Raw genomic sequence first — 23,553 nt, 5'->3', positions numbered from 1 at the left:
CCTGACTTCCATCACTGAGTCCATTTTACCAAGGCTACGAAGTGGCACACACACACATACACATTACGCAAATAAATAAAGGTAAAATATTATATATAATATTGGTATTTGTTTTTAAATGTAGGACACACACAAGCAAGTGATTATTGTAAAGATGAGTAAATGAACAACTGAATATAATCTAAGCCACTTCCACTCTCTCATTATTCACCTCCATCTCCCAGTTTTGTTTTCTTATCCTCAAGTTCTAATCACTCATCACTTATACAAAAACGAGAAAATAAAAATGAATATATTGAAGAAAATGTTTTTCATCATATAAAAATTTTACTTAACAAACATTATAAATATGAACATGGTTATATCGGGATGAAAAAATGTCACAGAGGTCAGGAGAACTAACTGGCTGAATATCTAGAGGTCCTGAGTTCAATTCCCAGCAATCTCATGGTGATGTACAATCATCTGCAATGAGATCTGGGTCCCTCTTCTGGACTTCAGGCATACATGTAGGCAGAACACTGTTTACATAATAAATGAATAAATAAATGAATCTTTAAGAAAAATCTGATTAGAATCTGAAGATAAAGGTGGGGATTTAGATATGAAGGGGCATCACCAATAAATACCTGTGGAGATGGCTATCACGCTGGAATTCAGCTGGAGCCCAGAAGACACAGAGGAGTGCAGAGGAGAGGTGAGCACGATTAGGAAATTTCCTCTTCATTTATCAGCGCAATACCAAATGATATCCTGGTGACTCCAGCTAAGACAACCTACTACCAGCAGGGCACATGTAGACTGAAGAGGCCAACCTCTAGTTAGATTGCATTCTTAGTAGTGAGTGGGAAACAGAAACAAACCCAAAAAATAATTTCAACCAAAATTTTCCCTGCCTGTAAGATGTGACGAGATAAAAAGCAAGCAAAAATTAATTGAATGTCCAAGTAATTCATAGCAACAGGATGCATGAGAGCCAACCTCTGACACTATTATCAATACTCTGATGCACTCACAGACAGGAGCCTACCATAGCTGTCCTTTAAGAGGATCAACCAAGAAATCAATAGAAATGAATGCTGAGAGTAACATTGAAACATCTGGGAGAGCACACAGTTTGTGGAAAAGTGGAAAGAAAGAAGGCCTTGGAGGGAACACTAGCTCCACAAGAAGACCAACAGAGCCTAAGAATATGTGCCAAAGGGGGTTTAATGAGACTGCAACATCAGCCAGGGGCCATGTATGGGCTGTACTTATGCCTGAAAATGGCTGAAGGTGTTGGGATGTGAGTGACAGGTGAAAGCAGTATTTAGAAAAATACAGAAGAAAATATGACAGTTATTGAAGAAATTGAGCAAGCACAAACTCTCAAATGATATAGAATCAAAGGGAGGATTTTCAATTGAGAAATGAAATCAGTAGTAAGATTAATCCTAGATACGGATGACAGAGAGAAAAAATGCTTGTTAGGTACCTGACATGTATGAGTGCCTGTTCCATAAGGTATCCCACTAAGCTGTATGAATGTGTAAATAAATGAATAATTATTATTACACACTAAAACTGGATACCATGCTCCATATCACATAGTGGAAATTTCACTTGCCAGCTTAAGAGATGATTTATTTCTGTCTTCCTAGGAAAGCCTTCTCTGGTGACTTTCCTTCCTATCCATGTCTTAGCACTCCAGGAGAGCTCATCACAGGACCACAGGTCATGTATAAGTTAAATGATATTTCTTAACTATACAACAAGACACAGAGAAATATACAAACCTTGTGTTCTCATCTCAAATGCTAAATATGCTATATCAGCACAAAACCTGACAATTTTCTGCATTTGCCCTGCTTTTCTTGAACTCCATATGTATTTCAAGAGGGTGATGAGCCTAAACTAACTCATCAGTAGATGAACAGAAAATTACATAAGGGTTTACAGATTAAACCCAGTATTCCTTCCTAGTTGTTATTTGCTTCTTAGATACTCAAGACAATACTTCTTCACAGCCATGACTGGAATGTAAAACGAGAAAAAAGAATGTAATAAATTAAAAGTAATGTGGGAAAAGTGGGTCAGCACACAGCATTGAATTTGAAAATGGAGAATCTGGGAAGGAGATAATGATTTAGAAGGCAAATATTCAACTTACTTTCCCATGAAAAATGAGTGGTTGAGTGTAGGACTGCTTGGTATTTTCTAGAATCTGAAACAAGGTACACAGATCTGATGTTCTCTCTTGATCTTGCTGAACCTTTAATATCAACCTTTAATTTGTAAACAAGATAGATAATTTTTGATATAGCAATACTGAGTAGATTTTTATATTGGACCTGTTAATTGATTTTCAAGACAATGGAAGCAAAGGCTTTGTTTGGATAATCTGTACCATTGCAAAGTGTAGCATAGTCCCCAATACGCTTGTTTTTTGAGTCTCAATTTTTCTAAATGTGTACAGATCTCTCTGAATTGGATTTTGCAATACGCTTCCCAATGTGTCCGCATAAATTGGAGTGTTGTAAGTCTTTCCGTAACCATTTCTGCATGTCTCACTGTTTATCATCTCACACAATATGCTGAGATCATTTATAATTTTACTCATATAATGGTTTTGTTAGGACATTCCAAGGAACAAATTTGAACAAAAGACTTTTCTCCCACAGGCTTCCAATTTTAAAACATGAATGATTTCATGGAACTTGGGACTGAACTATTCACATATTTATTTACCTACCCATGCTTTTCCTATGGACTGTGGACATCAGGTGCATAACCCAAGGGAAGAGGGTGTTAAAAATTCCTCCTGGAATCAGGACCAATGTAGAAAACAAGGAAACAAGAACAGACAGCTAGAATCTCTTTGACCAGAGAAATAAAAGCAGGTCAAAAAACATAGGTTCTCATTTGATGTACTGATGGTGGTTCAGATTCCACATTGCCCAGGTTTAAGGAAGGACAAATATGTGTGCTTTGAATTTCCATTTCTTGCTACTGAACGTCCCCCTTCTCCTGGCCAGGTTCATTCATCCTAGGTGCTATTGGAGAATGAATGTGAAGGAAGACAAAGAACTGGACTTGGGGGCAAATTGTGTCTTCTTCATTCAAGCAACCACTGAGAAACTAGGCAGAGAGCATTGGAACAAATATCTGAATAAATTGTAAGTGCTTTTAAAATCTTCCATATAAATATCCTAACACATGTTTCATGAGGTATTTGATGAGGAACACAGCAATACTTTGAGTCTTCTGTCCTATTCTCACAGCATGCATACCAAGCGTGAATTATTACTACTTTACAGACACTTTCATTTTTTTCTGCTTTTAATTCTTTTCAGGAGTTAACTGATTTTATTTCTGTTAGGCACCTCATTTAAAGCTGTAGGCTGTCAGAAAAAACATCTCCCACAGTGACCCAAAATATATAGTCCTCCTAATCAAGTTTCCATTATACCATAGCCAGGGATGTATGGCTGAAAGCAATCCCATATATTTCAACAAGTTTTATCCTAAGTGCATTACAGTAAATGACTATACAGTCTGCTGTATCTCCTAGTGCATGTAGTGTTTGTGTTAGTAGTGTTTGTGCTACACATGGCTCTTGAGAGCTTCCACATAGATACAAAGACACTCTCCAATTCTTTGCATGTGGTCAAACTATGGTTTCTGAAGATGTACTGAGAACGGAAGTAAGAGATCAGGTTACTGGGAACTATGTTCCTGTTGCTTCATACTTACTGGTATAGTTTTACAAAGACTAGCTTTTTTATATAACCAAGGTGAGCGCCTCACACTCTTGGACTGTAAAGGATAGATTTGGATTCTTTGAAAAGAGAGGCTATCACTCATAATGTTTATAGTTTACATCCCTTTTTTTTGGTTGGTTGAGTGGCAGTTGTGTCATGTGATAGGTGGCAACACTTGAGAACAGAGAGAGAAACTACTTACTAATTCAATTTTGCCATTATTTAATAACCATACATCTTCTCCCTTTATGTATGAATTGTCTATTTACTGAGACTTCAGTCATATTTACCTCTTTCATTTCTCTTTCAGTAATTTTGCTACGCATAGCTGAATGTTTTTGAAATATAGGATTCATATGAAGTATCTGAATTTCTCAATTGTTTCAAACACAGAACATTGGACAGCTAAGCTAGGCATGCAGTTGAAATAATTGATGTTTTCCAACATTTGTTGTAGGATATAGTGATTGAAAGCACAAGTGTTGAATCTGAATTCTTTTTTCTGTTACTGAAAATCTCAATGATAAATGTTCTCTGTATAAGTAAAGGATATTCTAATAGAAACTCTTTTTATAAATAAAAACACCACAGAGATACAAATTTTATATGGAAACTGACTGTATTTAATTCTGAGTGAATCATTCAAAATGATGTAGGAAATTTGATGTATATTAGTTAGATAGGGCTTGACACAGAAGACACAGGAGTTATTTTTTTTCTCATAAACAAAACTGCAATATACTATTATTTTACAATTGATATGTTGCCTATTTTAATTTAAAAATTAACATTCGCACACATTTTTGTATTCTATTTTATAAATACAAATTATGGCATTTACAAAGTTCACTGCAATTTCTGAATATTCCTGGTTCTCAGTAGGGAGCTACAGTTATGTTGGTGTTACCAGAGAGTTGGTCAAAATAATGTTTTTTGAGACAATTTTTGGCAATGTCTTGGCTGTTCTGCACTCATTTCATAGAAAATGATGTCTTCAATCTAACAGTAATCTGACTGCATCTGCCTCCCTGAGTGCTGTCATTACAAGGCATGTGCCACCACATCTAGTTTAGGAAGTCTTCTAGTAGAAAAATTGTGTTACCAGCGTATGCTCAGTGTGAGTACATCATATGTGTGTGTATGGGAAAAAAATAGGTGAATCATCATTGGATAGTGTCTTGGGATCTTATTCTCTAATCTCAGTACCAGAAACAAGTATGTGCATCTGCATTTGAGTCACAATAATCTAGATCAAACCATGAATTGTATTATCATATTGTGGCCTAAAATATTGATTGTCCACACAAACATTTACATACATATTTTTATTAATTATTCTTTAGATATAATATTTTGCATAACACTAAAATTTACAAAAGGATTTTATTAATCTAGTAGTTAAACTGGAAGAAAAAACACAGGAGATGGAGATGGAAATGAGGTGATTTGTTAAATATATTGCCACTAATTATAAATAAATTTAAGTACAGGAGCCAAAAGCAGCCCCTGATAAGGACTGTTGTACACTCCTAATTCTTCCTTTTACTGCCTTAGCTAATTTCATTATAATAACCTAAGACATCTCACAGTCATATATATTTTTATATTGCTCAATAATTTCAAATTAAAATTTTGAGAATTTCTCTTTTGTCAAATATGTGCTCATGTCTTTACCTTCTGAGCCAGCATCCAAAAGCAAGACACAGAAACAGTCTCTGTAGAAGATGTCAAAACCATATATTATCAATGGGAGTCACATTCCCAGAAGTGTTTAAAGCATGTATAATTTCCAGCTTCTTATGTCATTATAATCTCACCACAGAGTACATCTTTTTCAGTCTTTGGAGGTGGGAGGAAATACTGTTCAATAAATGATATTTCTTGTATTCATTACAAATGATTAGCTGCTTATATCTGCTCATAATAAACACTGTTTCCTTTTGCAGCACAACACCAGAAAGCCAGCGATTTGCTTTTGCATTGGCTTTTTCCATGGATGAAGTCAACAGGAACCCTGGTCTTTTACCAAATATGTCTCTGCTTGACTACATTGAGTTTCGTTGTAAGACACTGCCACAATTCACCAGTTATATGCGTATGGTCATAAACAATGCTCTACCTAATTATGACTGTACAAGAAACACATTGTGCGCAGTGTTACTTACAGGAACAAGCTGGGAAACAACGTCAACAATACAGACATTCATGACCCTCTTCCTAGGTTACAAGGTGAGAGTTTTTTGGAGTGGGACTTTTGATATATGTCTCTTGTGGTAGGACTCAGAAATTCTAAGAAGAATTTAAGGAGGAGAATAACCTCATGATTCCATCAATCTATTTGTTAAAAAGGCCTTACTATTTAGAGATATGATAGGTCTTCCACCCACATGTCCTTCTTTGAAATAGAGATGAGGGAAGACATAAGAGCTATTTGGTTTCGCTAGAACTCTCTGAAGAGAAATGTGTTTACAAGTTCTTGTATATTCTTGCTGCCTCATGCTATTACCTGTGTCCTAGGTCTTTCTGCTTACATTTGGGCCTTTCCATCCTGTCCTAAGTGATCATGAACAATTTCCTCTTCTATATCAGATGGGCCCTAAGGACATGCCTCTAGCCCTGGCCATGGTCTCCTTCCTACTTTATTTCAGATGGAACTGGATTGGACTAGTCATCTCAGACAATGATCAGGGCATACAATTTCTCTCATATTTGAGGAGAGAGATGGAAATAAACATAGTCTGCTTTGCCTTTGTGAGCATGATCCCAGTCAACATGGAGTTATACATGTCAAGAGCAGAAGTGTATTACAACCAAATCATGACATCTTCCACAAATGTGGTCATCGTTTATGGTGACATAGAGTATACACTAGCTTTGAGTGTAAGAAGATGGGAATCTCTAGATATAAAGAGAATATGGATCACCACCTCTGAGTGGGACGATGCTATAAGTAAGAGGGACTACACACTGGACTCATTTCATGGGACTCTTACCTTTGAACACCATCGTCCAGATATTTCAGTTTTCAAAACTTTTGTCCAGACAGTGAACCCTATCAAATACTCTGACAAATATCTGGCAAGCCTGGAGTGGATGGACTTTAGCTGTGAAGCCTTGGCATCTAACTGTAACGCAAAGAAGAACTGCTCATCCAATGCCACGTTGCAGTGGCTAATGGAACACACTTTTGACATGGCCTTTAGTGGTAGCAGTTATTACATATACAATGCTGTGTACGCCTTTGCTCATGCCAGTCATAAGTGGTTATTTCATTACATAGCTCATCAGGAAATAAGCGCATGGAAGAACTCCAATCATCAGTGCTTTAAGGTACTATTTATTCTGTTGTATAATATTTGAAGTCATCAAAGACATACTTTTATAAGGCTCTCACAGGCGCCATGCGAGTGCAGTAGAAATGAAATATAAAGCTTTGTAGGGTGAAAGAGGGAGAAAAGGGTAATGGGAAGATACGAATGAGGAGATAACAATTGGGATATAATCTGATTCAATTATTTAAATATAAAAAAAGGAAATAGCAGGAAAAAATGTAAAATGTAAAAGCACTAGTGTGTGGTACGGAATGTTGTTTATGATGCCTATTGACTTTGATACATATGTCGTTTGGTTCTGCAAGTATGTCTCTGTGTTTTGTAGTATACTCTTGAGAGCTATAAAACTATAGTAACATTTTGATAATTTTTAATTTAATTAATTTCTTTATTCTCTCTATATCCTGAGGGTAGGCTATTCGAGCTTTATGTCCATCCCCACTACCCTACTCCTCAGAAAAGAAGATCCCTCTTACCCACTCACCCAAGCTCATTAAGTTGCATCAGGGTTGAGCATTTCCTCTTCCCTGTGGCCAGGTCAGGCAACTCCACTAAAAAGTAGTGATCATAGAGATCCAACTGAGTCCTAATCTGAGACATCCTGCTCTCTCTTTATTATGGAGCACATATAAGCCTACCTGCCCATTGGCTTTATCTGTGTAGGGGACCTAGGCACAGACCTAAGCTTGATCCTCAGTGTGTGTTTCAATCTCCACAACCACTTTGTGCCCTGGTTAGCTTCCTATTTTGGCCTACTTGTGGAACTCTGTTACTCCCAGATATTTCTTTCTTTCCTCCAACTTTTCCACTAGACTTCATACATTTCACCCTGTCTTTGGCTGTGAATATCAGCTTCTGTTTCTATCCACTTCTGGGTGTAGGGTCTCAGGGAATAGCTTTACTAGGCTCCCATGTGCAAGCATGGAAAAATGTCATTAATAGTGTAAGGGTCTGGTTTTCTCCCATGGGGGTGTGTCTCCTATTGGTCCTGGAATTTTTTGGGCATCCCTCAATCTCACTGCTACCTTTATCCTTGTATTTTCCATAGGCAGGGTAAATTTTGGGCTGAAGTTTTGTTGGGTGGGATGGTGTTTCCTTCCCTCCACAAATAGTTCTGTCTAGTCTCCATCCATGACCCTTGCTACTAGGACTCTTACCTAGACTCACTCCCACATGCTCCCAGAAGGCCTCCATATCTCTAGGTCTCCAGATTGTCACAGAGATTTTAATTTTATTTATCCAGTTGCTACCACTGAGATTTTGCTCCTGGATATGTTCATTGAATTTACCTTTAAAATAATGTGAGATTACACTGTCTGGCTTCAAGAAAGGGATTGTGCACTAAAGCATGCTATTTCTATTTCAGCTTTATGACATTCTGATGAACATTCACTTCACAAATCCAGTTGGTGACAGAGTAAATATGAACCAAAGAGAAAAACTGCAATGGGAAACTGATATTTTCTATATTTCCAATTGGCAACAAGGTATTGGAATTAAGGTGAAGATTGGAACTTTCAGCCCCTATTTTCCAAATGGCCAAAAGCTCCATTTATCTACAGAGATGATGGAGTGGGCCAAAGGAAGTACAAAGGTACGTTTGAACTGATTGTACTGATTTTCCGGACTAACCAGGCATCAGTGTCATGTGTGCACATTCTAAATTAGTAAAATAAAATAGATTGTCAAATAAGGGATCAAAAGGTGTCCTCTTATACTTTGTTTCTTATTTTTTCTTTTGATGTGATATATTTACTAGTATGTTGAACATTCAATTTCCATATAGTTACATTTAAAATATTAGATCTCTTACTGGTTTTTTGGTTTTTTGTTTGCTGGTTGGTTGGTTGATTTGTTTTGGGTTTTCAAGACAGGGTTTCACTGTGTAGCCTTGTCTGTCTTGGACTCACTTTGTAGACCAGGCTGGCCTCAAACTCACAGAGATCCACCTGCCTCTGCCTCCCTGGGATTAATGGAGTGTGCTACCACTGCCCAGCCTCTCTTTCTAGTTTTTAATATAACTATAACACTGTGTTTTACTACTGTTTTATATTACTTGCTCTAAAGTGAGCAAGTGTTTCTTGTTTCCAATCTTATTACAACACAATGATTTTCCCACTTCTGTGGGACTCTGGCACAGATTTCAAAGATACTGATGTTATTGAAAGGATGGAGTAAAGAAAAAATATCATTCATTTTATTATGTAATACTTTTCAAGCCTTTTTAGATCGAGCTTCTAAATTCTAAGTGCTTACCTATATGAATGTAAATTTTCATGAACCATTTTAGATTTTCTAAGATTTATAACCTTGGTTTTTTTTTCAACTAATTTTTTTCTTTCACGTGTTTATGAATGGTGCATCTGTATATATGTCTATGCAATACTGGCACATGTAATGCATATGGATTCTAAGAAGTTATGCAGGTTCGTGGGAACTTAAGGTGGATTTCTAACCAAAAAATTGGTTTTCAAAGTCAAACATGGGTCCTCTTCTTGAGCAATAATTTTTACTGACAATGTAACATCTCTACAGCCCTGAGTCATACACTAGAGAAGAAATTTTTCACCAGAAGAATCTTATTTAACCCCCTGAATTATGATATAGTTCATTCCAATCAATAATGGGGTTTTATTTTTAATTCTCTATATGTGGTGAATTGATAGGAATACAAATGTGGCTTTATCAAAAGAAATTTCACATGATATGTGATTTGTATACTATAGCTATGAATTGTGATGTGGGTGATATTAAGGTATTCACTGGAAATTGCCCAACCCCAAAGGTCATTGAATTTTTAAAAGATTTAATTTCAGGAATGTCTTCAATTTTGATATCAAGTGATATGTCCTATTGCTCAGAAAATATAAAATTTATAGTAAATTATTCTCTTCAGTGTGATGAGAAAAATCTATCTAAGGGAAAAGAACATATGAGCTGAAGGTGTAGCAACTGAAATATATATCAATTCTGTAAGTAGAAATGAACACTCATTTTTGGTATAACCACATCTTAGTAGAATATTACATAAGCAACCACGGGAAGAGCATACAGAACTCAAAACAATATAAACAATGCTCTGCTACCTATATTCATAACCCAATGTAAAAAAATAACCAAAAATATGAAGATATGGAAATGAATAACATAACTCTAATGTTATAGACTTAAATGAAAGAATGTTCAATGTCATATTAAGCAACAAATTGATAATTATTATAAGAGGATCCAAGATGGCAGCACAGATCATGTTCTATGATCAGAGAGACTGAGCCTAGGGACTGGGTTGAGAGATTCAGAACATCAAAGCTCTAGTATCCTGGGTGAGATGGGTCCACACTGTCTGGAACATGGTGAGTCTGGCCTCAGGCCACATAAACTAGGCCACAAAGACATTGCTGTGTCCCTGTGGGCATGAGCCCAGACCCCAGAGACTGGATGTGTGCCTGAGAGCTCCATCTATACTTTATATCTCTGACTCTGTGTCTGGGAGTAAACACATCTGAATTTTCATCAGAGGCCATCAAAGCCAAAAAGGCCTGGGAAGAGGTCTTGCAAACCCTAACACTCTACAGATTAATTCGATTAATATGTCCAGCAAAGTTTTCAATAACCATGGATGAAGAAAAGGAGATATTCCATGAAAAAAATAAACTTAAACAGTACCTTTCCAAAAATCCAGCCCTATAGAAGATGATAGGAGGAAAACTCCAAACCAAAGAGGCTAACTAAAACAAGGAAAACACAGGAAATAGATAACTTCACTTTAGCAAAACAACACCAGATAGACACACTACCACCACATAAATCAAAATATACAACCTAACATTCACTGGTCATAAAAATCTTTAAATATCAATGGTCAATATTCTCCAATAAACCAAAAAATAGACTAACAGAATGGATAAATAAAGCAGACCCAATGTTCTTCTGCATTCAAGAAATGCAACTCAGCCACAAAGATAGAAATTATCTCACAGTAAAAGGTTGTAAAATGTTCTCCTAAGCAAACAGACAGAAGAAAAGAGTGGAAGTAACCATTCTAATATCCAATAAAATAGACTTTCAACCAAAATTAGAGAAAAGACATGAAGAAACACACCTCATACTCATCAAAAGAAAACTCAACCAAGATGAACTCACAATTCTGGTCACCCATGCCCCAAATAAAAGTGCACCTACATTTGTAAAAGAAACAATAATAAAGCTTAAACCAGACATCTTTACCACATACTAACAGTGGGGACTTAAACATTCCCACCCATTAATCAGTGGGTAAGTAAATGAAACACAAGCTAAACTGAGAAGTAATTATACTAAGAGATGTCATGTATCAAATGGGCCTAACAGATATCTACAGAATGTCCATCCAAACACAAAAGATTATACCTTCTTCTCAGCACCTCATGGAGCCTTCTTCATAATTGGCCAAATAGTAGGTCACAAAGCAAGCTTCAACAAATACAAGAAGATTGAAATAATATATTGAATATTATCAGAAAACCATGAAATAAAGCTGGACCAGAACCATAGCAGAGATAACAAAATGCCTACATACACATGGAAACTGAAAAACTCTGTACTGAATGACAACTGGGACAGAGAATCAATAAAGAAAGAAATTATGGATTTCCAAAAACTCAATGAAAATGAAGGTACAACCTATTCAAATTCATGGGATACATTGAAAGCACTACTAAGCAGAAAGGAAGTGCATTCATAAAGAGATTGGAAACAGCTCATACAAGCAACTTAAAGAGACATCTGGAAGTGCTAGGAAAAAAAGAATGAGAAATACCCAAAAGGAGTAGATGGCTGGAAAAAATCAAACTTGTGGATGAAATCAATTAATTAGAAACAAAGGGAACAATTGACAGAATAAACAAAAACAAGAGTTAGATCTTCAAAAAAATTAACAAAACAAAAAAGTAACTATAAGGTAGAGAGGCATTATTCAAATCAACAAAATCAACAGTCAGAAAAGGACAACAGAAACCACAACCACACATCAGAGACAGCAAGATAACTAAAGGCCAGTGGGACAAAACATGATAAAAGCCAAAATAATATGGCATCTCCAAAACAAAGTTATACAAAAGCAATCAGATCTGGAAACTCTCTGACAACTGGAGCAAAGAAAAGGACCTCTAATTCTTCAAAATGAAGATAATAATGGATGAAAGAAATGTAAATCATATAAAAATACAGGAAGATAGAGCCAAACAATTTGGGGGACTTAGGCTGAGACAGAGGCCAGTACAGAGGAAGTTAAGAAATCACGGGAAGAAATTCAAGAAAATGCAAACATTCAGTTGAAGGAAATAAATAAAACAGCTCAGGACCTGAAGATGAAAATGGAAACTAATAAAAGCACAAACTGAGGAAATCTTGAAAAGAGAATTTACAGAGGAAAACAGAACCTGCAGAGGCAAGCAGACCCAACACAGTACAAGACAGGGAAGTAAGAATCTCAGGTATAGAAGATACAATAGAATAACTTGATGGAACCATCAAAGAAAATGTTGCTGACATAAAGCACCCAAGGAATCAAGTAGAGCATGAAAAGATGAAACCTAAGAATAAAAGGAATTGAAAAAACATAAGATGCAAGGATCAAGCCCAAGATACTATTTTCAACAAAATAATAGCAGAAAACTTTGGCAATTTGAAGAAAGAGATGCTTATAAGCATACAAGAGGTCTGCAGTGCACCATAGAGGGTAGACTATAAAAGAAAATCCTGTTGCCACATAATAACCAAAACACAAAATGCACAGAAAATGAAAAATGTTAAAAGCACCAAGAGAAAAAGGCTAAGTAATCTACAATTGCAAACTTACCAGAATCACATCTGAGTTTTCAGCAGAGGCCATAAAAGCCAGAAGGGCCTGGACAGAGGTCTTGCAAACACTAATAGTCTAGACATACCAGTCCAGATGACTATGCACAGCAAAATTTTCTTAACAATGGATGAAGAAAATTAGATAATCCATGAAAATAAAACTAGATGATACCTATCCAAAAATCCATTCCTAATGAAGATGATAAGAGGAAAACTCCAAACCAGAGGCTAACTAAACTAAGGAAAACACAGGAAATAGCTACCATTACTTTAGCAAAACAAATCCAGAAAACACACTACCACAACCAACATCAAAATAAAGAACATAACAATCACTGGTCATAAAAAATTTATTTCTTTGTTATTATTATTTAATTATTCAAATTACATCTCAATATAATTACCTTGCTTCTCTCCTCCCATTCCTCCCACTGTCCTTCTTTCACAGACAGTGGAGGACCTCCTCCCCCATATGGTCACAGCCTTTCAAGTCTCATCTTGGTAGCCTTCCTATTCTTTCTCTGAGTACTACCAGACCTCCTCACCAAGGGGAAATGGCTAAATATGGGGCTCCAGAGTTCATGTCAGAGTCAGTCCTCACTCCCACATGACTGAGAATAATGACCTGTCTCTTGCTTATATCTGATTAGGGGTCCAAATTTTACTGTGTATGTTGTCTTGGTTGGTGCAGTAGCTTAAGCAGACACCCTGGTTCCAGATCTGCTGATCATGATGTGCTTCTTGTAGGTTCCTAGGACCCACTGGATCCTTCTATTTCCCTATTCTCATGTACTTTGCTCACCTGGAATCCCAATAGGATGTCCCCTTATCTATCCTAGTCTCATGGTTAGTTAAGACTTTCAGGGGACATCCTTGTTGGGCTAGTGTCCAATTATATGCATGTATACACCATGTGAGTCTTTCTGAGCCTGTGTTAACTCACTCAATATGATCATTCCTAGTTCCATTCATTTGCCCACAATTTTCAGGATTCTCTTGTTTTTAATAGCTGAGTATTATTCAATAGTGCAAATGTACCACAGCTTCTTTAACTATTCTTTGACTGAGCAACATTTAGGTTGTTTCCAGGTTCTGGCTATTACAAATAAGGCTGCTATAAATATGGTTGAGTATATGTCCTTGTGGTGTGGTACAACAACTTCTGGATATATTAAAAGGAGCGGTATAGCTGGGTCTTAAGGGATTCTTAAGTATTCTGAAAAAGAGCCAGATTGATCTCCAAAATGGTTGTACAAGTTTGCGCTCCCACCAGCAATGATGGAGTGTTCCCTTTCTCCACGAACTTGCCTACATGTGCTGTCAATTGAGTTTATGAACTTGTCCATTTTGATGGGTGTCAGATGGAATCACAACATAGTTTGACTAGCATTTCTCTGTTGACTAAGGATGTTAAGCATTTCTCAGCCATTCAATATTCATCTCCTTAGAATTCTCCATTTAGTTCTGAGATCCATTTCTTTATTGGATTATTTGGTTTGGTGGTGTTAATTTCTTGAACTCTTTATATATTTTGGATATTAGTCCTTTGTCAGAAGTAGAGTTGGTGAAAATCTTTTCCCATTTGTAGGCTGTCGCTTTGTTCTCTTGACAGTATCTTCTACCATATAGAAGCTTCTCAGCCTCATGGAGTCCTAGTTACTAATTGTTGACTTTATTGCCTTGGCTCTTGGATTTCTGTTCAGGAAGTTGTCTCCTGTGCTACTTACAGGCTCTTTCCTACTTTCCTACTTTTCCTTCTAACATTGATTGTCTCTGGTTTTATGTTCATGTCTTTAATCCACTTGGATTTGAGTTTTGTGCATGGTGATAAATATGGGTGTCCTTGCATTTTTCTACATGTAGACATCCAGTTATACCAGAAACACTTGTTGAAGATGTTATCTTTTTCCATTTAATAGATTTGGCTTCTTTGTCAAAAATCAAATGTCCATATGTGTGTGGATTTATTTCTGGGTCTTCAATTCGATACCTTGATCAACCATCATATTTTGATGCCAGTACAATGCTGTTTTAATTATTGTTGCTCTATAGTACAGCTTGAGATCAGGTATGGAGATTCCTCTAGAGGATCTTTTATTGTACTGGTTTGTTTTAGGTATTCTGGGATTTTTGTTTTTCCACATGAAACACTTAAAAATGCTGAATGTTAGTCATCAGTGAGAGCTAAATGAAATCACTTCTGACATTCCATCTTACACCCACCACCATGGCTAAAACAAAAAACTCAAATGGCAGCAACTGCTGTCTAGAATGTGAGGAAAGGGTAACACTTTTCCATTGCTGGTGGAAGTGTAAACTTGCACAACCAGTATAAAAATCAATCTGGCACTTTTTCAGATAATGGAGAATAGTGATACTTAAAGCCCTGCTATACCACTCATGGGTATATATGGAAAAATGCTCAATTATACAACAAAGACATTTGCTCAACTATGATTAAAACCACCAGAATCTGGAAACAACCTAGATGCACCTCAACCAAAGACTGTGTAAGGAAACTAAGGTACATTTACACATTGGAATCCTACTCATCTTTTAAAAACAAGGAAACCTTGAAGTTTCCAGGAAAATGTATGGAGCTAAAAATGGTCATCCAATGTGAGGTAACAGAGACCCAGAAATTCAGGCAGGGTGTATATTCACTTATAAGAGGATATCAACTCAAAATTGATGTCCTATGAGAGGCTCCACCCAGGGGTGGTTTAGCACAGATGCTGGGACTTGCTGCTGGACACCTGGTAGGGTACAGAGAGTGGGATGGAATAATTGGAGATTAGACCACTCGTTATCTCTCAGTTTTGTGTACAGTAGACACTGCCTCTGACGAAAACTATATTTCCCCATAATTGATCACTTCCATGTGGTGGGAGGCCCTTTGGAAAACAGAAGGAGAAGAAGGCACCAGGATGAGACCTTATATGCTGTAGCCATATGGTGAAGGAGGAAGTCCCCTGTTGTCAGAGGTCTAGGGGAGAGAAATAGGGGAGAAGAAAGATCATGGGAACATGAAGATACAAGTGAGTAGTAAAAATCAGGATGTAATCTGAAAAAATGATATAAAATTAGGGAAAAATAATTTTGCTGTAGCTGGGCATTAAAAACAATACCTAATTTCATTGGTTCTTATAACTGAGCTTCATCTTACATTCAAATATATATTTTAACTACATCTGTACCATTCACAAGATATACGTCTTTGAACCATTAATTCCATGGGCATCAGTTTATTTTTAATTGGCTTTTGGTCAAGATAACATGCTATATTGAATCCTTTTAAGATAGCCATGATGTAATATTTAAATTATGTAATATAAAAAAATTATAGGAGTTCCCGAAGAATTAAGAATCCGAATCAAATTTGAGAGCAAACAATGAGATGTTGAAAACTTGGATACAAAAAACACTGAGTGAAGAGTTGAAACAAGAAGGCAGGGAAGATACAAAATGTTGTTAAATAATCAAACTAAAATAGGGAAGGGAACAACATAGTAAATCAAATAAAAGCATCAGTGTTCTCACCAAAAGAATATTTCAAGTTGAAGATTGGATGCAAAGACTTGAAAACAAGACATATGAGTTAGAATGATCAAAGTATGATGAAGATAAAACAATAAAGAAGAATGAAATACAGAGTATACAAAGGGCATATGATGAGCAGGTCAATTTCACAAACCATTGCCACAATGAGAGAAAAAGGACAGACTGAAGGCATCTACGTTGTATCCAGTAAAATGTAGCTTTAAATTTCTTAAGTAAAAAACGATCTGTGGCTACACAGAGAGAGCACTTGTTAAGTACTAACCTCTCAACATCAGAAATGGTCCAACTTTGTTTTTAGTTGTTGTTTCTTTGTTTTGTTTTGTTTTTCTGGATAAGGATTCTCTGTGTAGCCTTGGCATGCCAGGGCTCACTTAGCAGAGCAGACTGGTCTCAGAGTCACAGCAATTGCCCTGCATCTGCCTCCCTGAGTGCTAGGATTAAAGGTATACATCACCACAAAAAATGAGCCAGAACTTGATATATATTATTTAATTTTGCTTTGAACCAAGATGAGAATATGGAATGCTTCTATATAAAGCCCCATTCATAGAATAGCAGCACATGAAGAATTGAAGATTCCACTATGGAGGCTCTTAAAGGAGAAGAGTAACAATGATGTGTGTCAAACATTTAGGCACATAATTGTCAAGGCTAGTTACTACACATAGTATTTTGATATCTAATAATAGAAGGATAGGGACCAAAGTTCAATAATGAACATAATTACAAAATTCATGTGCACTGAAACAGAGCTATAAATGATACTTTAAGAACTCCTTCACAAATATAAATATGATGAGCAAAAGTTTCCAATGCTACATAAAGACAACACTAGGATGGCAGAAAGAAAAACATCTATTAGAAAGGAATCAATATCGCAGTAATAACATGCAGAATTAATTAACAAATAATTATAACAAATAACTGAATTGTAGTAGTCACATTCTCTAATGGAAACACAAAGGCAATAAGAATTGCTTATGAGAAAGACAGGTTTCTTGCCTCCATAGGGAAAAGAGAAACTCATTCACATACATGAAGAGAGCTGTTCTATAAGAGTAGTGGAAATGCATTGCTTTAAAGTGTAATATAAACTATTAGAAAATCATCTCTACACTGGCTATGCATTGAATAATCTTGACTAATCACCTACCAAAAGAACTCCGCAACAAAAGAGAAAGATCACTCTCTTAGCAGAACATGACTTCATTCCTGGAATAAAAGCATGACTCAACATACATATATCAATAAGGTTGATCCATCACAAAATTCAACTCAACTATAGAGCGAAGTACTCAAACTGGGAAGGAAGAAACGGACCAATTATCCATGCAGTCCCCAATTTCAATGTTCATTGTCATGCAAATGACCTTCAAGTTCAATATTTTATTTCAACTTAAATTTCTTCAAATTAAATTAAACAAACTTTATTCAAGTGTTCTCATATTCACAGGCCCTGTGGAGCCTGTTGACCTCAGGAAACACTCCACCCTACAGCTCAATACACAGAAATTCAGCACTTTCTTACTACAAATAAACCAGGATTTGCCCACTCACTTCTTTGTCTCTTTATACTCAACTTGTCAAAGTTTACACTGTCAGATTATTGGAGGTCATGTTTGGTTTCTGAGATTCTAGGATAAATTTTCCTGGGTGCATGAGTCTTTTAGTATTACACACCTAATCTGTTGCTGTGATTAAATACTGACCCTAAGCAAAAGGAAGAAAGAGTTGATTTGTCTCACCCATGACTGTCAAAGGAAGACAAGGCAGGGCATCTGTGGATTGGAACTAAATCTAGACCCTGAAAAAGCTCTGTGTACTGACTTGTTCTGCTAGAATTCTCATAGATCCCTGCCTAGAAAGAGCATCTCCCACAGTGGGATGATAACTCATACATAAATTACCACTGAATGAAATGCCTCACAAATATGGGAACAGTCTAGTCTGCTGGACCTAACTTCTCAGGTAATTTTCCTCTATCTTTTTACTGTACTTGGTGTCAACTTGACAATCATTAGCTAGAAAAATCCAGCTGATGTTCTGTAGTGTTTGTATACAGAACACCATCAATTCTTGTTACTTCTTTTCTAGGAATTGGGAAACAACTCAATTTTTCATCAATTTTGTTTCCATATGTTTATGTGCTTGACACTATACAATGTACTATGTGACATGTGCTCCATCAGTTCATGTTTATAGAATAAGGTCATTCATAACTCAACAGGCTAGTGTAATATATATGGAAGAAGTAGGTGAAAAAATCTGATATGAGCATGTGTCTACTTTTTCTCAGATATTGCCCTCTGTGTGTAGTGCTGACTGTGGTCCTGGATTCAGAAAATTCTGGAAAGAGGGAATGGCCACCTGCTGTTTTGAATGTAGCCCATGCCCAGAAAATGAAATTTCTAATGAGACAAGTGCGTGTTGCTGCTGTACAGAAACCTTCACATTTATCATCATCTCCTACCCACTTTGAGATAAATCACTTGTGAAAAAAAACAGGAGAAAAATTATATATATATGTGTGTGTGTGTATATATATATATATATATATATATATATATATATATATATATATATAACTTTCCTATGCAGGTCTTTGTGGAGATACAAATATCAACAATTTCTTAAACAACAGCAAACAATAAACCCTTATGGACACTGTGACTCATTTTCAGATGGCAGAGGAATATTTTGGTAATCAACCTTCAGTTCCATGAATTTTATAGATATTCTTAATGACTTATCTCTTCTAAAACTCTATGTATATACCATTTGACTCATTCTGCTTCTGGGTTAACTCACTCATTATGATCATATCTAGTTCAATCCAATTGTCTACAAATTTCAGGAATCCCTTGTTTTTAATAGCTGAGTAGTATTCCGTAGTGTAAATGTACCACTGTTTCTTTATCCATTCTGCTACTGAGGGACACTTAGGCTGTTTCCAGGTTTTGGCTATTATGAATAAGGCTGCTATAAGCATGGTTGGGCATATGTCCTTGTTGTGTGCTGGAGCATCTTCTGGGTATATTTCAAGGAGTGGAATAGCTGGGTCTTGAGGAAGCCCTATTCCCAGTTTTCTGATATAGTGCCAGATAGATTTTCGAAGTGGCTGTACTAGTTTGCATTCCCATCAGCAATGAAAGAGTGTTCCTCTCTCTCCACATTCTCGCCAGCATGTGGGGTCACTTGAATTTTTTATTTTAGCCAATCTAATGGGTGTAAGATGGAATCTCGGAGTTGTTTTGATTTGCATTTCTCTGTTGAGAAATTTGAGCATTTCTTTAAGTGTTTCTTATCCATTCAATAGGCCTCTGTTGAGAATTCTCTGTTTGGTTCTGAGCCCCATTTCTCAATTGGGTAATTTGGTTTTGTGGTGTTTAATTTCTTGAGTTCTTTATATATTTTGGAAATTAAACCGTTGTCAGATGTAGGGGTGGTTAAGACCTTTCCCCAGTCTGTAGGCTGTCGCTTTGTTCTGTTGACAGTGTCTCCTGCCTTACCGAAGCTTCTCAGCCTCATAAGGTCCCATTTATTAATTGTTGACCTTAAAGCCTAGGCTGTTTATGTTCTGTTCAGGAAGTTGTCTCCTGTGCCAATGTGTTCAGGCTCCTCCCCACTTTTTCTTCTAAGTGACTTAGTGTCTCTGGTTTTATGTTGAGGTCTTTCATCCACTTGTATTGAGTGGAGAGTGGGGTCTGACTTTCACATGCACTCTGGTGCCCCATATTTGACTACATCTCCTGGATGAGAAAGCCAGGTGGCACTCAGAGGAAGGATAGCAGGCTACCAAGAAGAAACTTGATACCTTATGAGCATATACAGGAAGAGGAGGTCCCCCTCCATCACAGTCATATGGGAGGGGAGTAAGGAGAAAATGGGAGGGAGAGAGGAATGGGAGGATACAAGGGATGGGATAATGATTTAGATATAATATGAATACATTAATAAAATATATTTAAAAAGTAAAACTCTATGTAGATTAGATTCTAGTCATGGATCTTTTAAAATGCTTATTTATTCTCTTTGCATGTATTTATGTACCCCTACATGATTTGTGCACACCACATAGATACAGGATTCCATGCAGTACAGAATATGGCATCAGACGTGCTAGATCCTGTCATGTCACTATTGGGTACCAAATACAAGTTCTCTGTTATATTAATATAGAGGGAAAACATTTCTCTTATAATTATGATAATCTAAGAATTAGGTGGAAGATATTTTGTAATATCCAAGGACCAATTTTCAAATGTCTGATGTTATGTAATTCTAAGTATGGGGGCGGATGATTCTTCAGACATAACGTAGGAAATATGAGGATTCTAGGAATCAGTAGTTTATATACAGCATCCAATTAATGTAATAATATTATAGCTTAGAATAATTGATACAGAAGGAACTTAGTTCAAAATATTATCACCATCTACACACAACGTGTTAGTCAAGATTATTTATTTAGCAGTGACTAAATGCAAATAGTCAATGGATAATTTTTCAAGTATTTTGCCTGTTATTCTATATAACTAACTGAAAGTTCTTAAAGGGCACTAGTGGCAATTGAGATGACCCAGAATCTAAATCTCTTGACACTGGGGCTGACGAACTGAATACATGCCCAGGATCCATGTAGAAGGAGTAGGTATCTAACTCCTAGAAGATGGCTTCTTATATACATGCATTCCAACATACCACATTCTCTAAAATAAACCACATGTGATGAAATTGTTTTCAATGTAAAAGCAAGTAGTAGTAGAGGAGATTTAAATTAATATATTCCACAAAATTACAAAAAAATATTCTTAACACTTTAACTAGGTTTATGTTTTGGAGGAAGGTAGATGCATGTCACAAGTGCAGATGTAGGTGAGAGGCTACAAAAACACATGTAGATCAAGTTACATGCAGTTTTGAGACACCAGACATAAGTACTGGAATTTGAATTCTAATTTTCTGAGAAATATTTATATTCTCTTGACAGTTGAATGAACTAGTTAAGGTGTTTAAAAACATTAACTAGATATATCTATCCATAAATACATTCCTCTACATAAAAATAATGAAATGGCTTGAAGCATATCATCACTTTCTGCAATTATCCAATGACTGGGTGAAATTTCACATACATATATATCAGTTGCCATTCTGGATCGATCTTGCAACTTATGAATGAAGTATTATGGGAAAATAAAAAATATTGGTTAGCACTATTGGAATCCTTGTGTTATTTTGCTCATGTTGTTTTTCCATGTGTATTTCACCCTTGAGTCCACTCACAGAGTCTGAGTCCCATAGAGATTAAAGGAAGGGAGGAGGAATGGGCTGAATGATTCCAAACAAAATGGAATCAAGATGAAAAATTTTAGTGCTCAGTAAGATCAAAGTTTTCTACTCTCAGTGTTAACAAGTATCATGAGTCTTGGTCCCTATGACCAGATAAGCACAAAACTGAGAACAGTGTTATTTAATATGTTGCAGTTTTCAATCATTAACTCTATATTAATATGTCATTCAACTCTCACTCTCACATACTACATCCTCTTTATAACTCCATTAAAACTCCGATTCACAAGATTTCTTATTACTTCTGCATTCACACACAAAATAATATAAAGCACACATACAACCTGCTCATTACATTTATGTGAGTGTGTTTGGGCTACTGAATTGAACCTCAAAATATTACAACAGGTCATTTCCCACTAGAAGGCAGAGTCTTTTTCTGTCAAAGAGGCAATAGTGATAAAACAGTCAACAACCTCAGGACACAATGAACATACAGAATTTGTTATTTTAAAATACACTCAAGTACACTGTCACTAATTAATTTACCTTTCCTGAACTCAAGAGTCTAAGTCATTTAAGTATAACATGAAGAACAATGTAGAAAACTGTACTGACAGAAAACATTATAAATGATATCATCAACAAAATTCAATAAACATAGAAATGATTGCTTTTTATTTAAAGAGAATGAGTATGATCAAATAAAAACACTGCTGTGCAACGCTGTCCCTGAGTTACAAAAACAGTATTAAAATGTGCATACTGCAACGTTTCTCTAATATCCTATCAATAAAATGCTGAACGCTACTAATAAAACCTCCCTTTTTCCATCAGATGTGGATCAATGTGTGATGTGCCCAGAGGAGCAGTATGCCAACCCCGAACAGAACCACTGTATAGACAAAGCTGTGGTCTTTCTGAGCTATGAAGATCCATTAGGTATGGCTCTTGCCTTAATAGCCCTGTGCTTCACGGCATTCACTGCTGTGGTTCTTGGGGTCTTCGTGAAGCACCATGACACTCCTATTGTAAAGGCCAATAACAAAACCCTCAGCTACCTCTTACTTCTATCACTCATGTTCTGTTTCCTCTGCTCCTTGCTCTTCCTTGGACGACCAAACACAGCCACCTGCATCCTGCAGCAGATCACATTTGGAATTGTATTCACTGTGGCTATTTCCACAGTTCTGGCAAAAACAATCACTGTAGTTCTGGCTTTCAATCTCACAGGTACCAGAAGAAGGATGAAGTATATCCTAATATCAGGGGTACCTAATTACATCATTCCCATCTGCTCTCTATTCCAAGTGATTCTGTGTGCAATTTGGCTAGGATCTTCTCCTCCATTTGTGGATATTGATGCACACTCTGAACATGGCCATATCATCATTGTGTGCAACAAGGGCTCAGTTACTGCATTCTACTGTGTCCTGGGATATTTGGCCTGCCTGGCCATGGGAAGCTTCACTATGGCTTTTCTGGTGAGAAACCTGCCTGACACCTTCAATGAAGCCAAGTACCTGACATTCAGCATGCTGGTGTTCTGCAGTGTCTGGATCAGCTTCATCCCTGTATATCATAGCACCAAGGGCATGGTCATGGTTGCTGTGGAGATCTTCTCCATCTTGGCATCCACTGCTGGGATGCTTGGATGCATCTTTGTTCCTAAATTCTACATAATTTTGTTAAGGCCAGAAAGAAATTCTATCCAAAAGATCGGGAAGAAATTCTAGTCCGAAACTCAGTATATGAACTAATACTTACAAATAAATGGGTCTACACAG

At 36.5% G+C, this 23,553-nt stretch overlaps 1 protein-coding gene across 1 annotated transcript; it reads left to right on the top strand.

Moving 5' to 3' along the window:
* Window positions 1-23,553, top strand: LOC311591390 (vomeronasal type-2 receptor 116-like). Its single transcript, XM_084770930.1, has 7 exons — window positions 1-81; window positions 3,015-3,155; window positions 5,687-5,969; window positions 6,783-7,070; window positions 8,439-8,666; window positions 18,771-18,894; window positions 22,604-23,553. Exons 2-7 carry the CDS (start codon window positions 3,043-3,045, stop codon window positions 23,500-23,502), a joined length of 1,935 nt encoding a protein of 644 aa, XP_084627056.1. The 5' UTR covers window positions 1-81; window positions 3,015-3,042; the 3' UTR covers window positions 23,503-23,553.

Source organism: Acomys minous (assembly GCF_964271855.1).
Source record: "Acomys minous genome assembly, chromosome: 20".
Taxonomy (NCBI): Eukaryota; Metazoa; Chordata; class Mammalia; order Rodentia; family Muridae; genus Acomys; species Acomys minous.
The sequence above is the reverse complement of the archived record's forward strand: the minus strand, read 5'-3'. Positions and strand labels throughout refer to the sequence as shown.

Excerpts from the sequence above, each read along its gene's own strand:
- LOC311591390 (XM_084770930.1), top strand. The coding sequence starts at position 3,043 with ATGAATGTGAAGGAAGACAAAGAACTGGACTTGGGGGCAAATTGTGTC. Across the intron at positions 3,156-5,686 it reads AACAAATATCTGAATAAATT|CACAACACCAGAAAGCCAGC; the intron begins GTAAGTGCTTTT and ends TTCCTTTTGCAG. Across the intron at positions 7,071-8,438 it reads CCAATCATCAGTGCTTTAAG|CTTTATGACATTCTGATGAA; the intron begins GTACTATTTATT and ends TTTCTATTTCAG.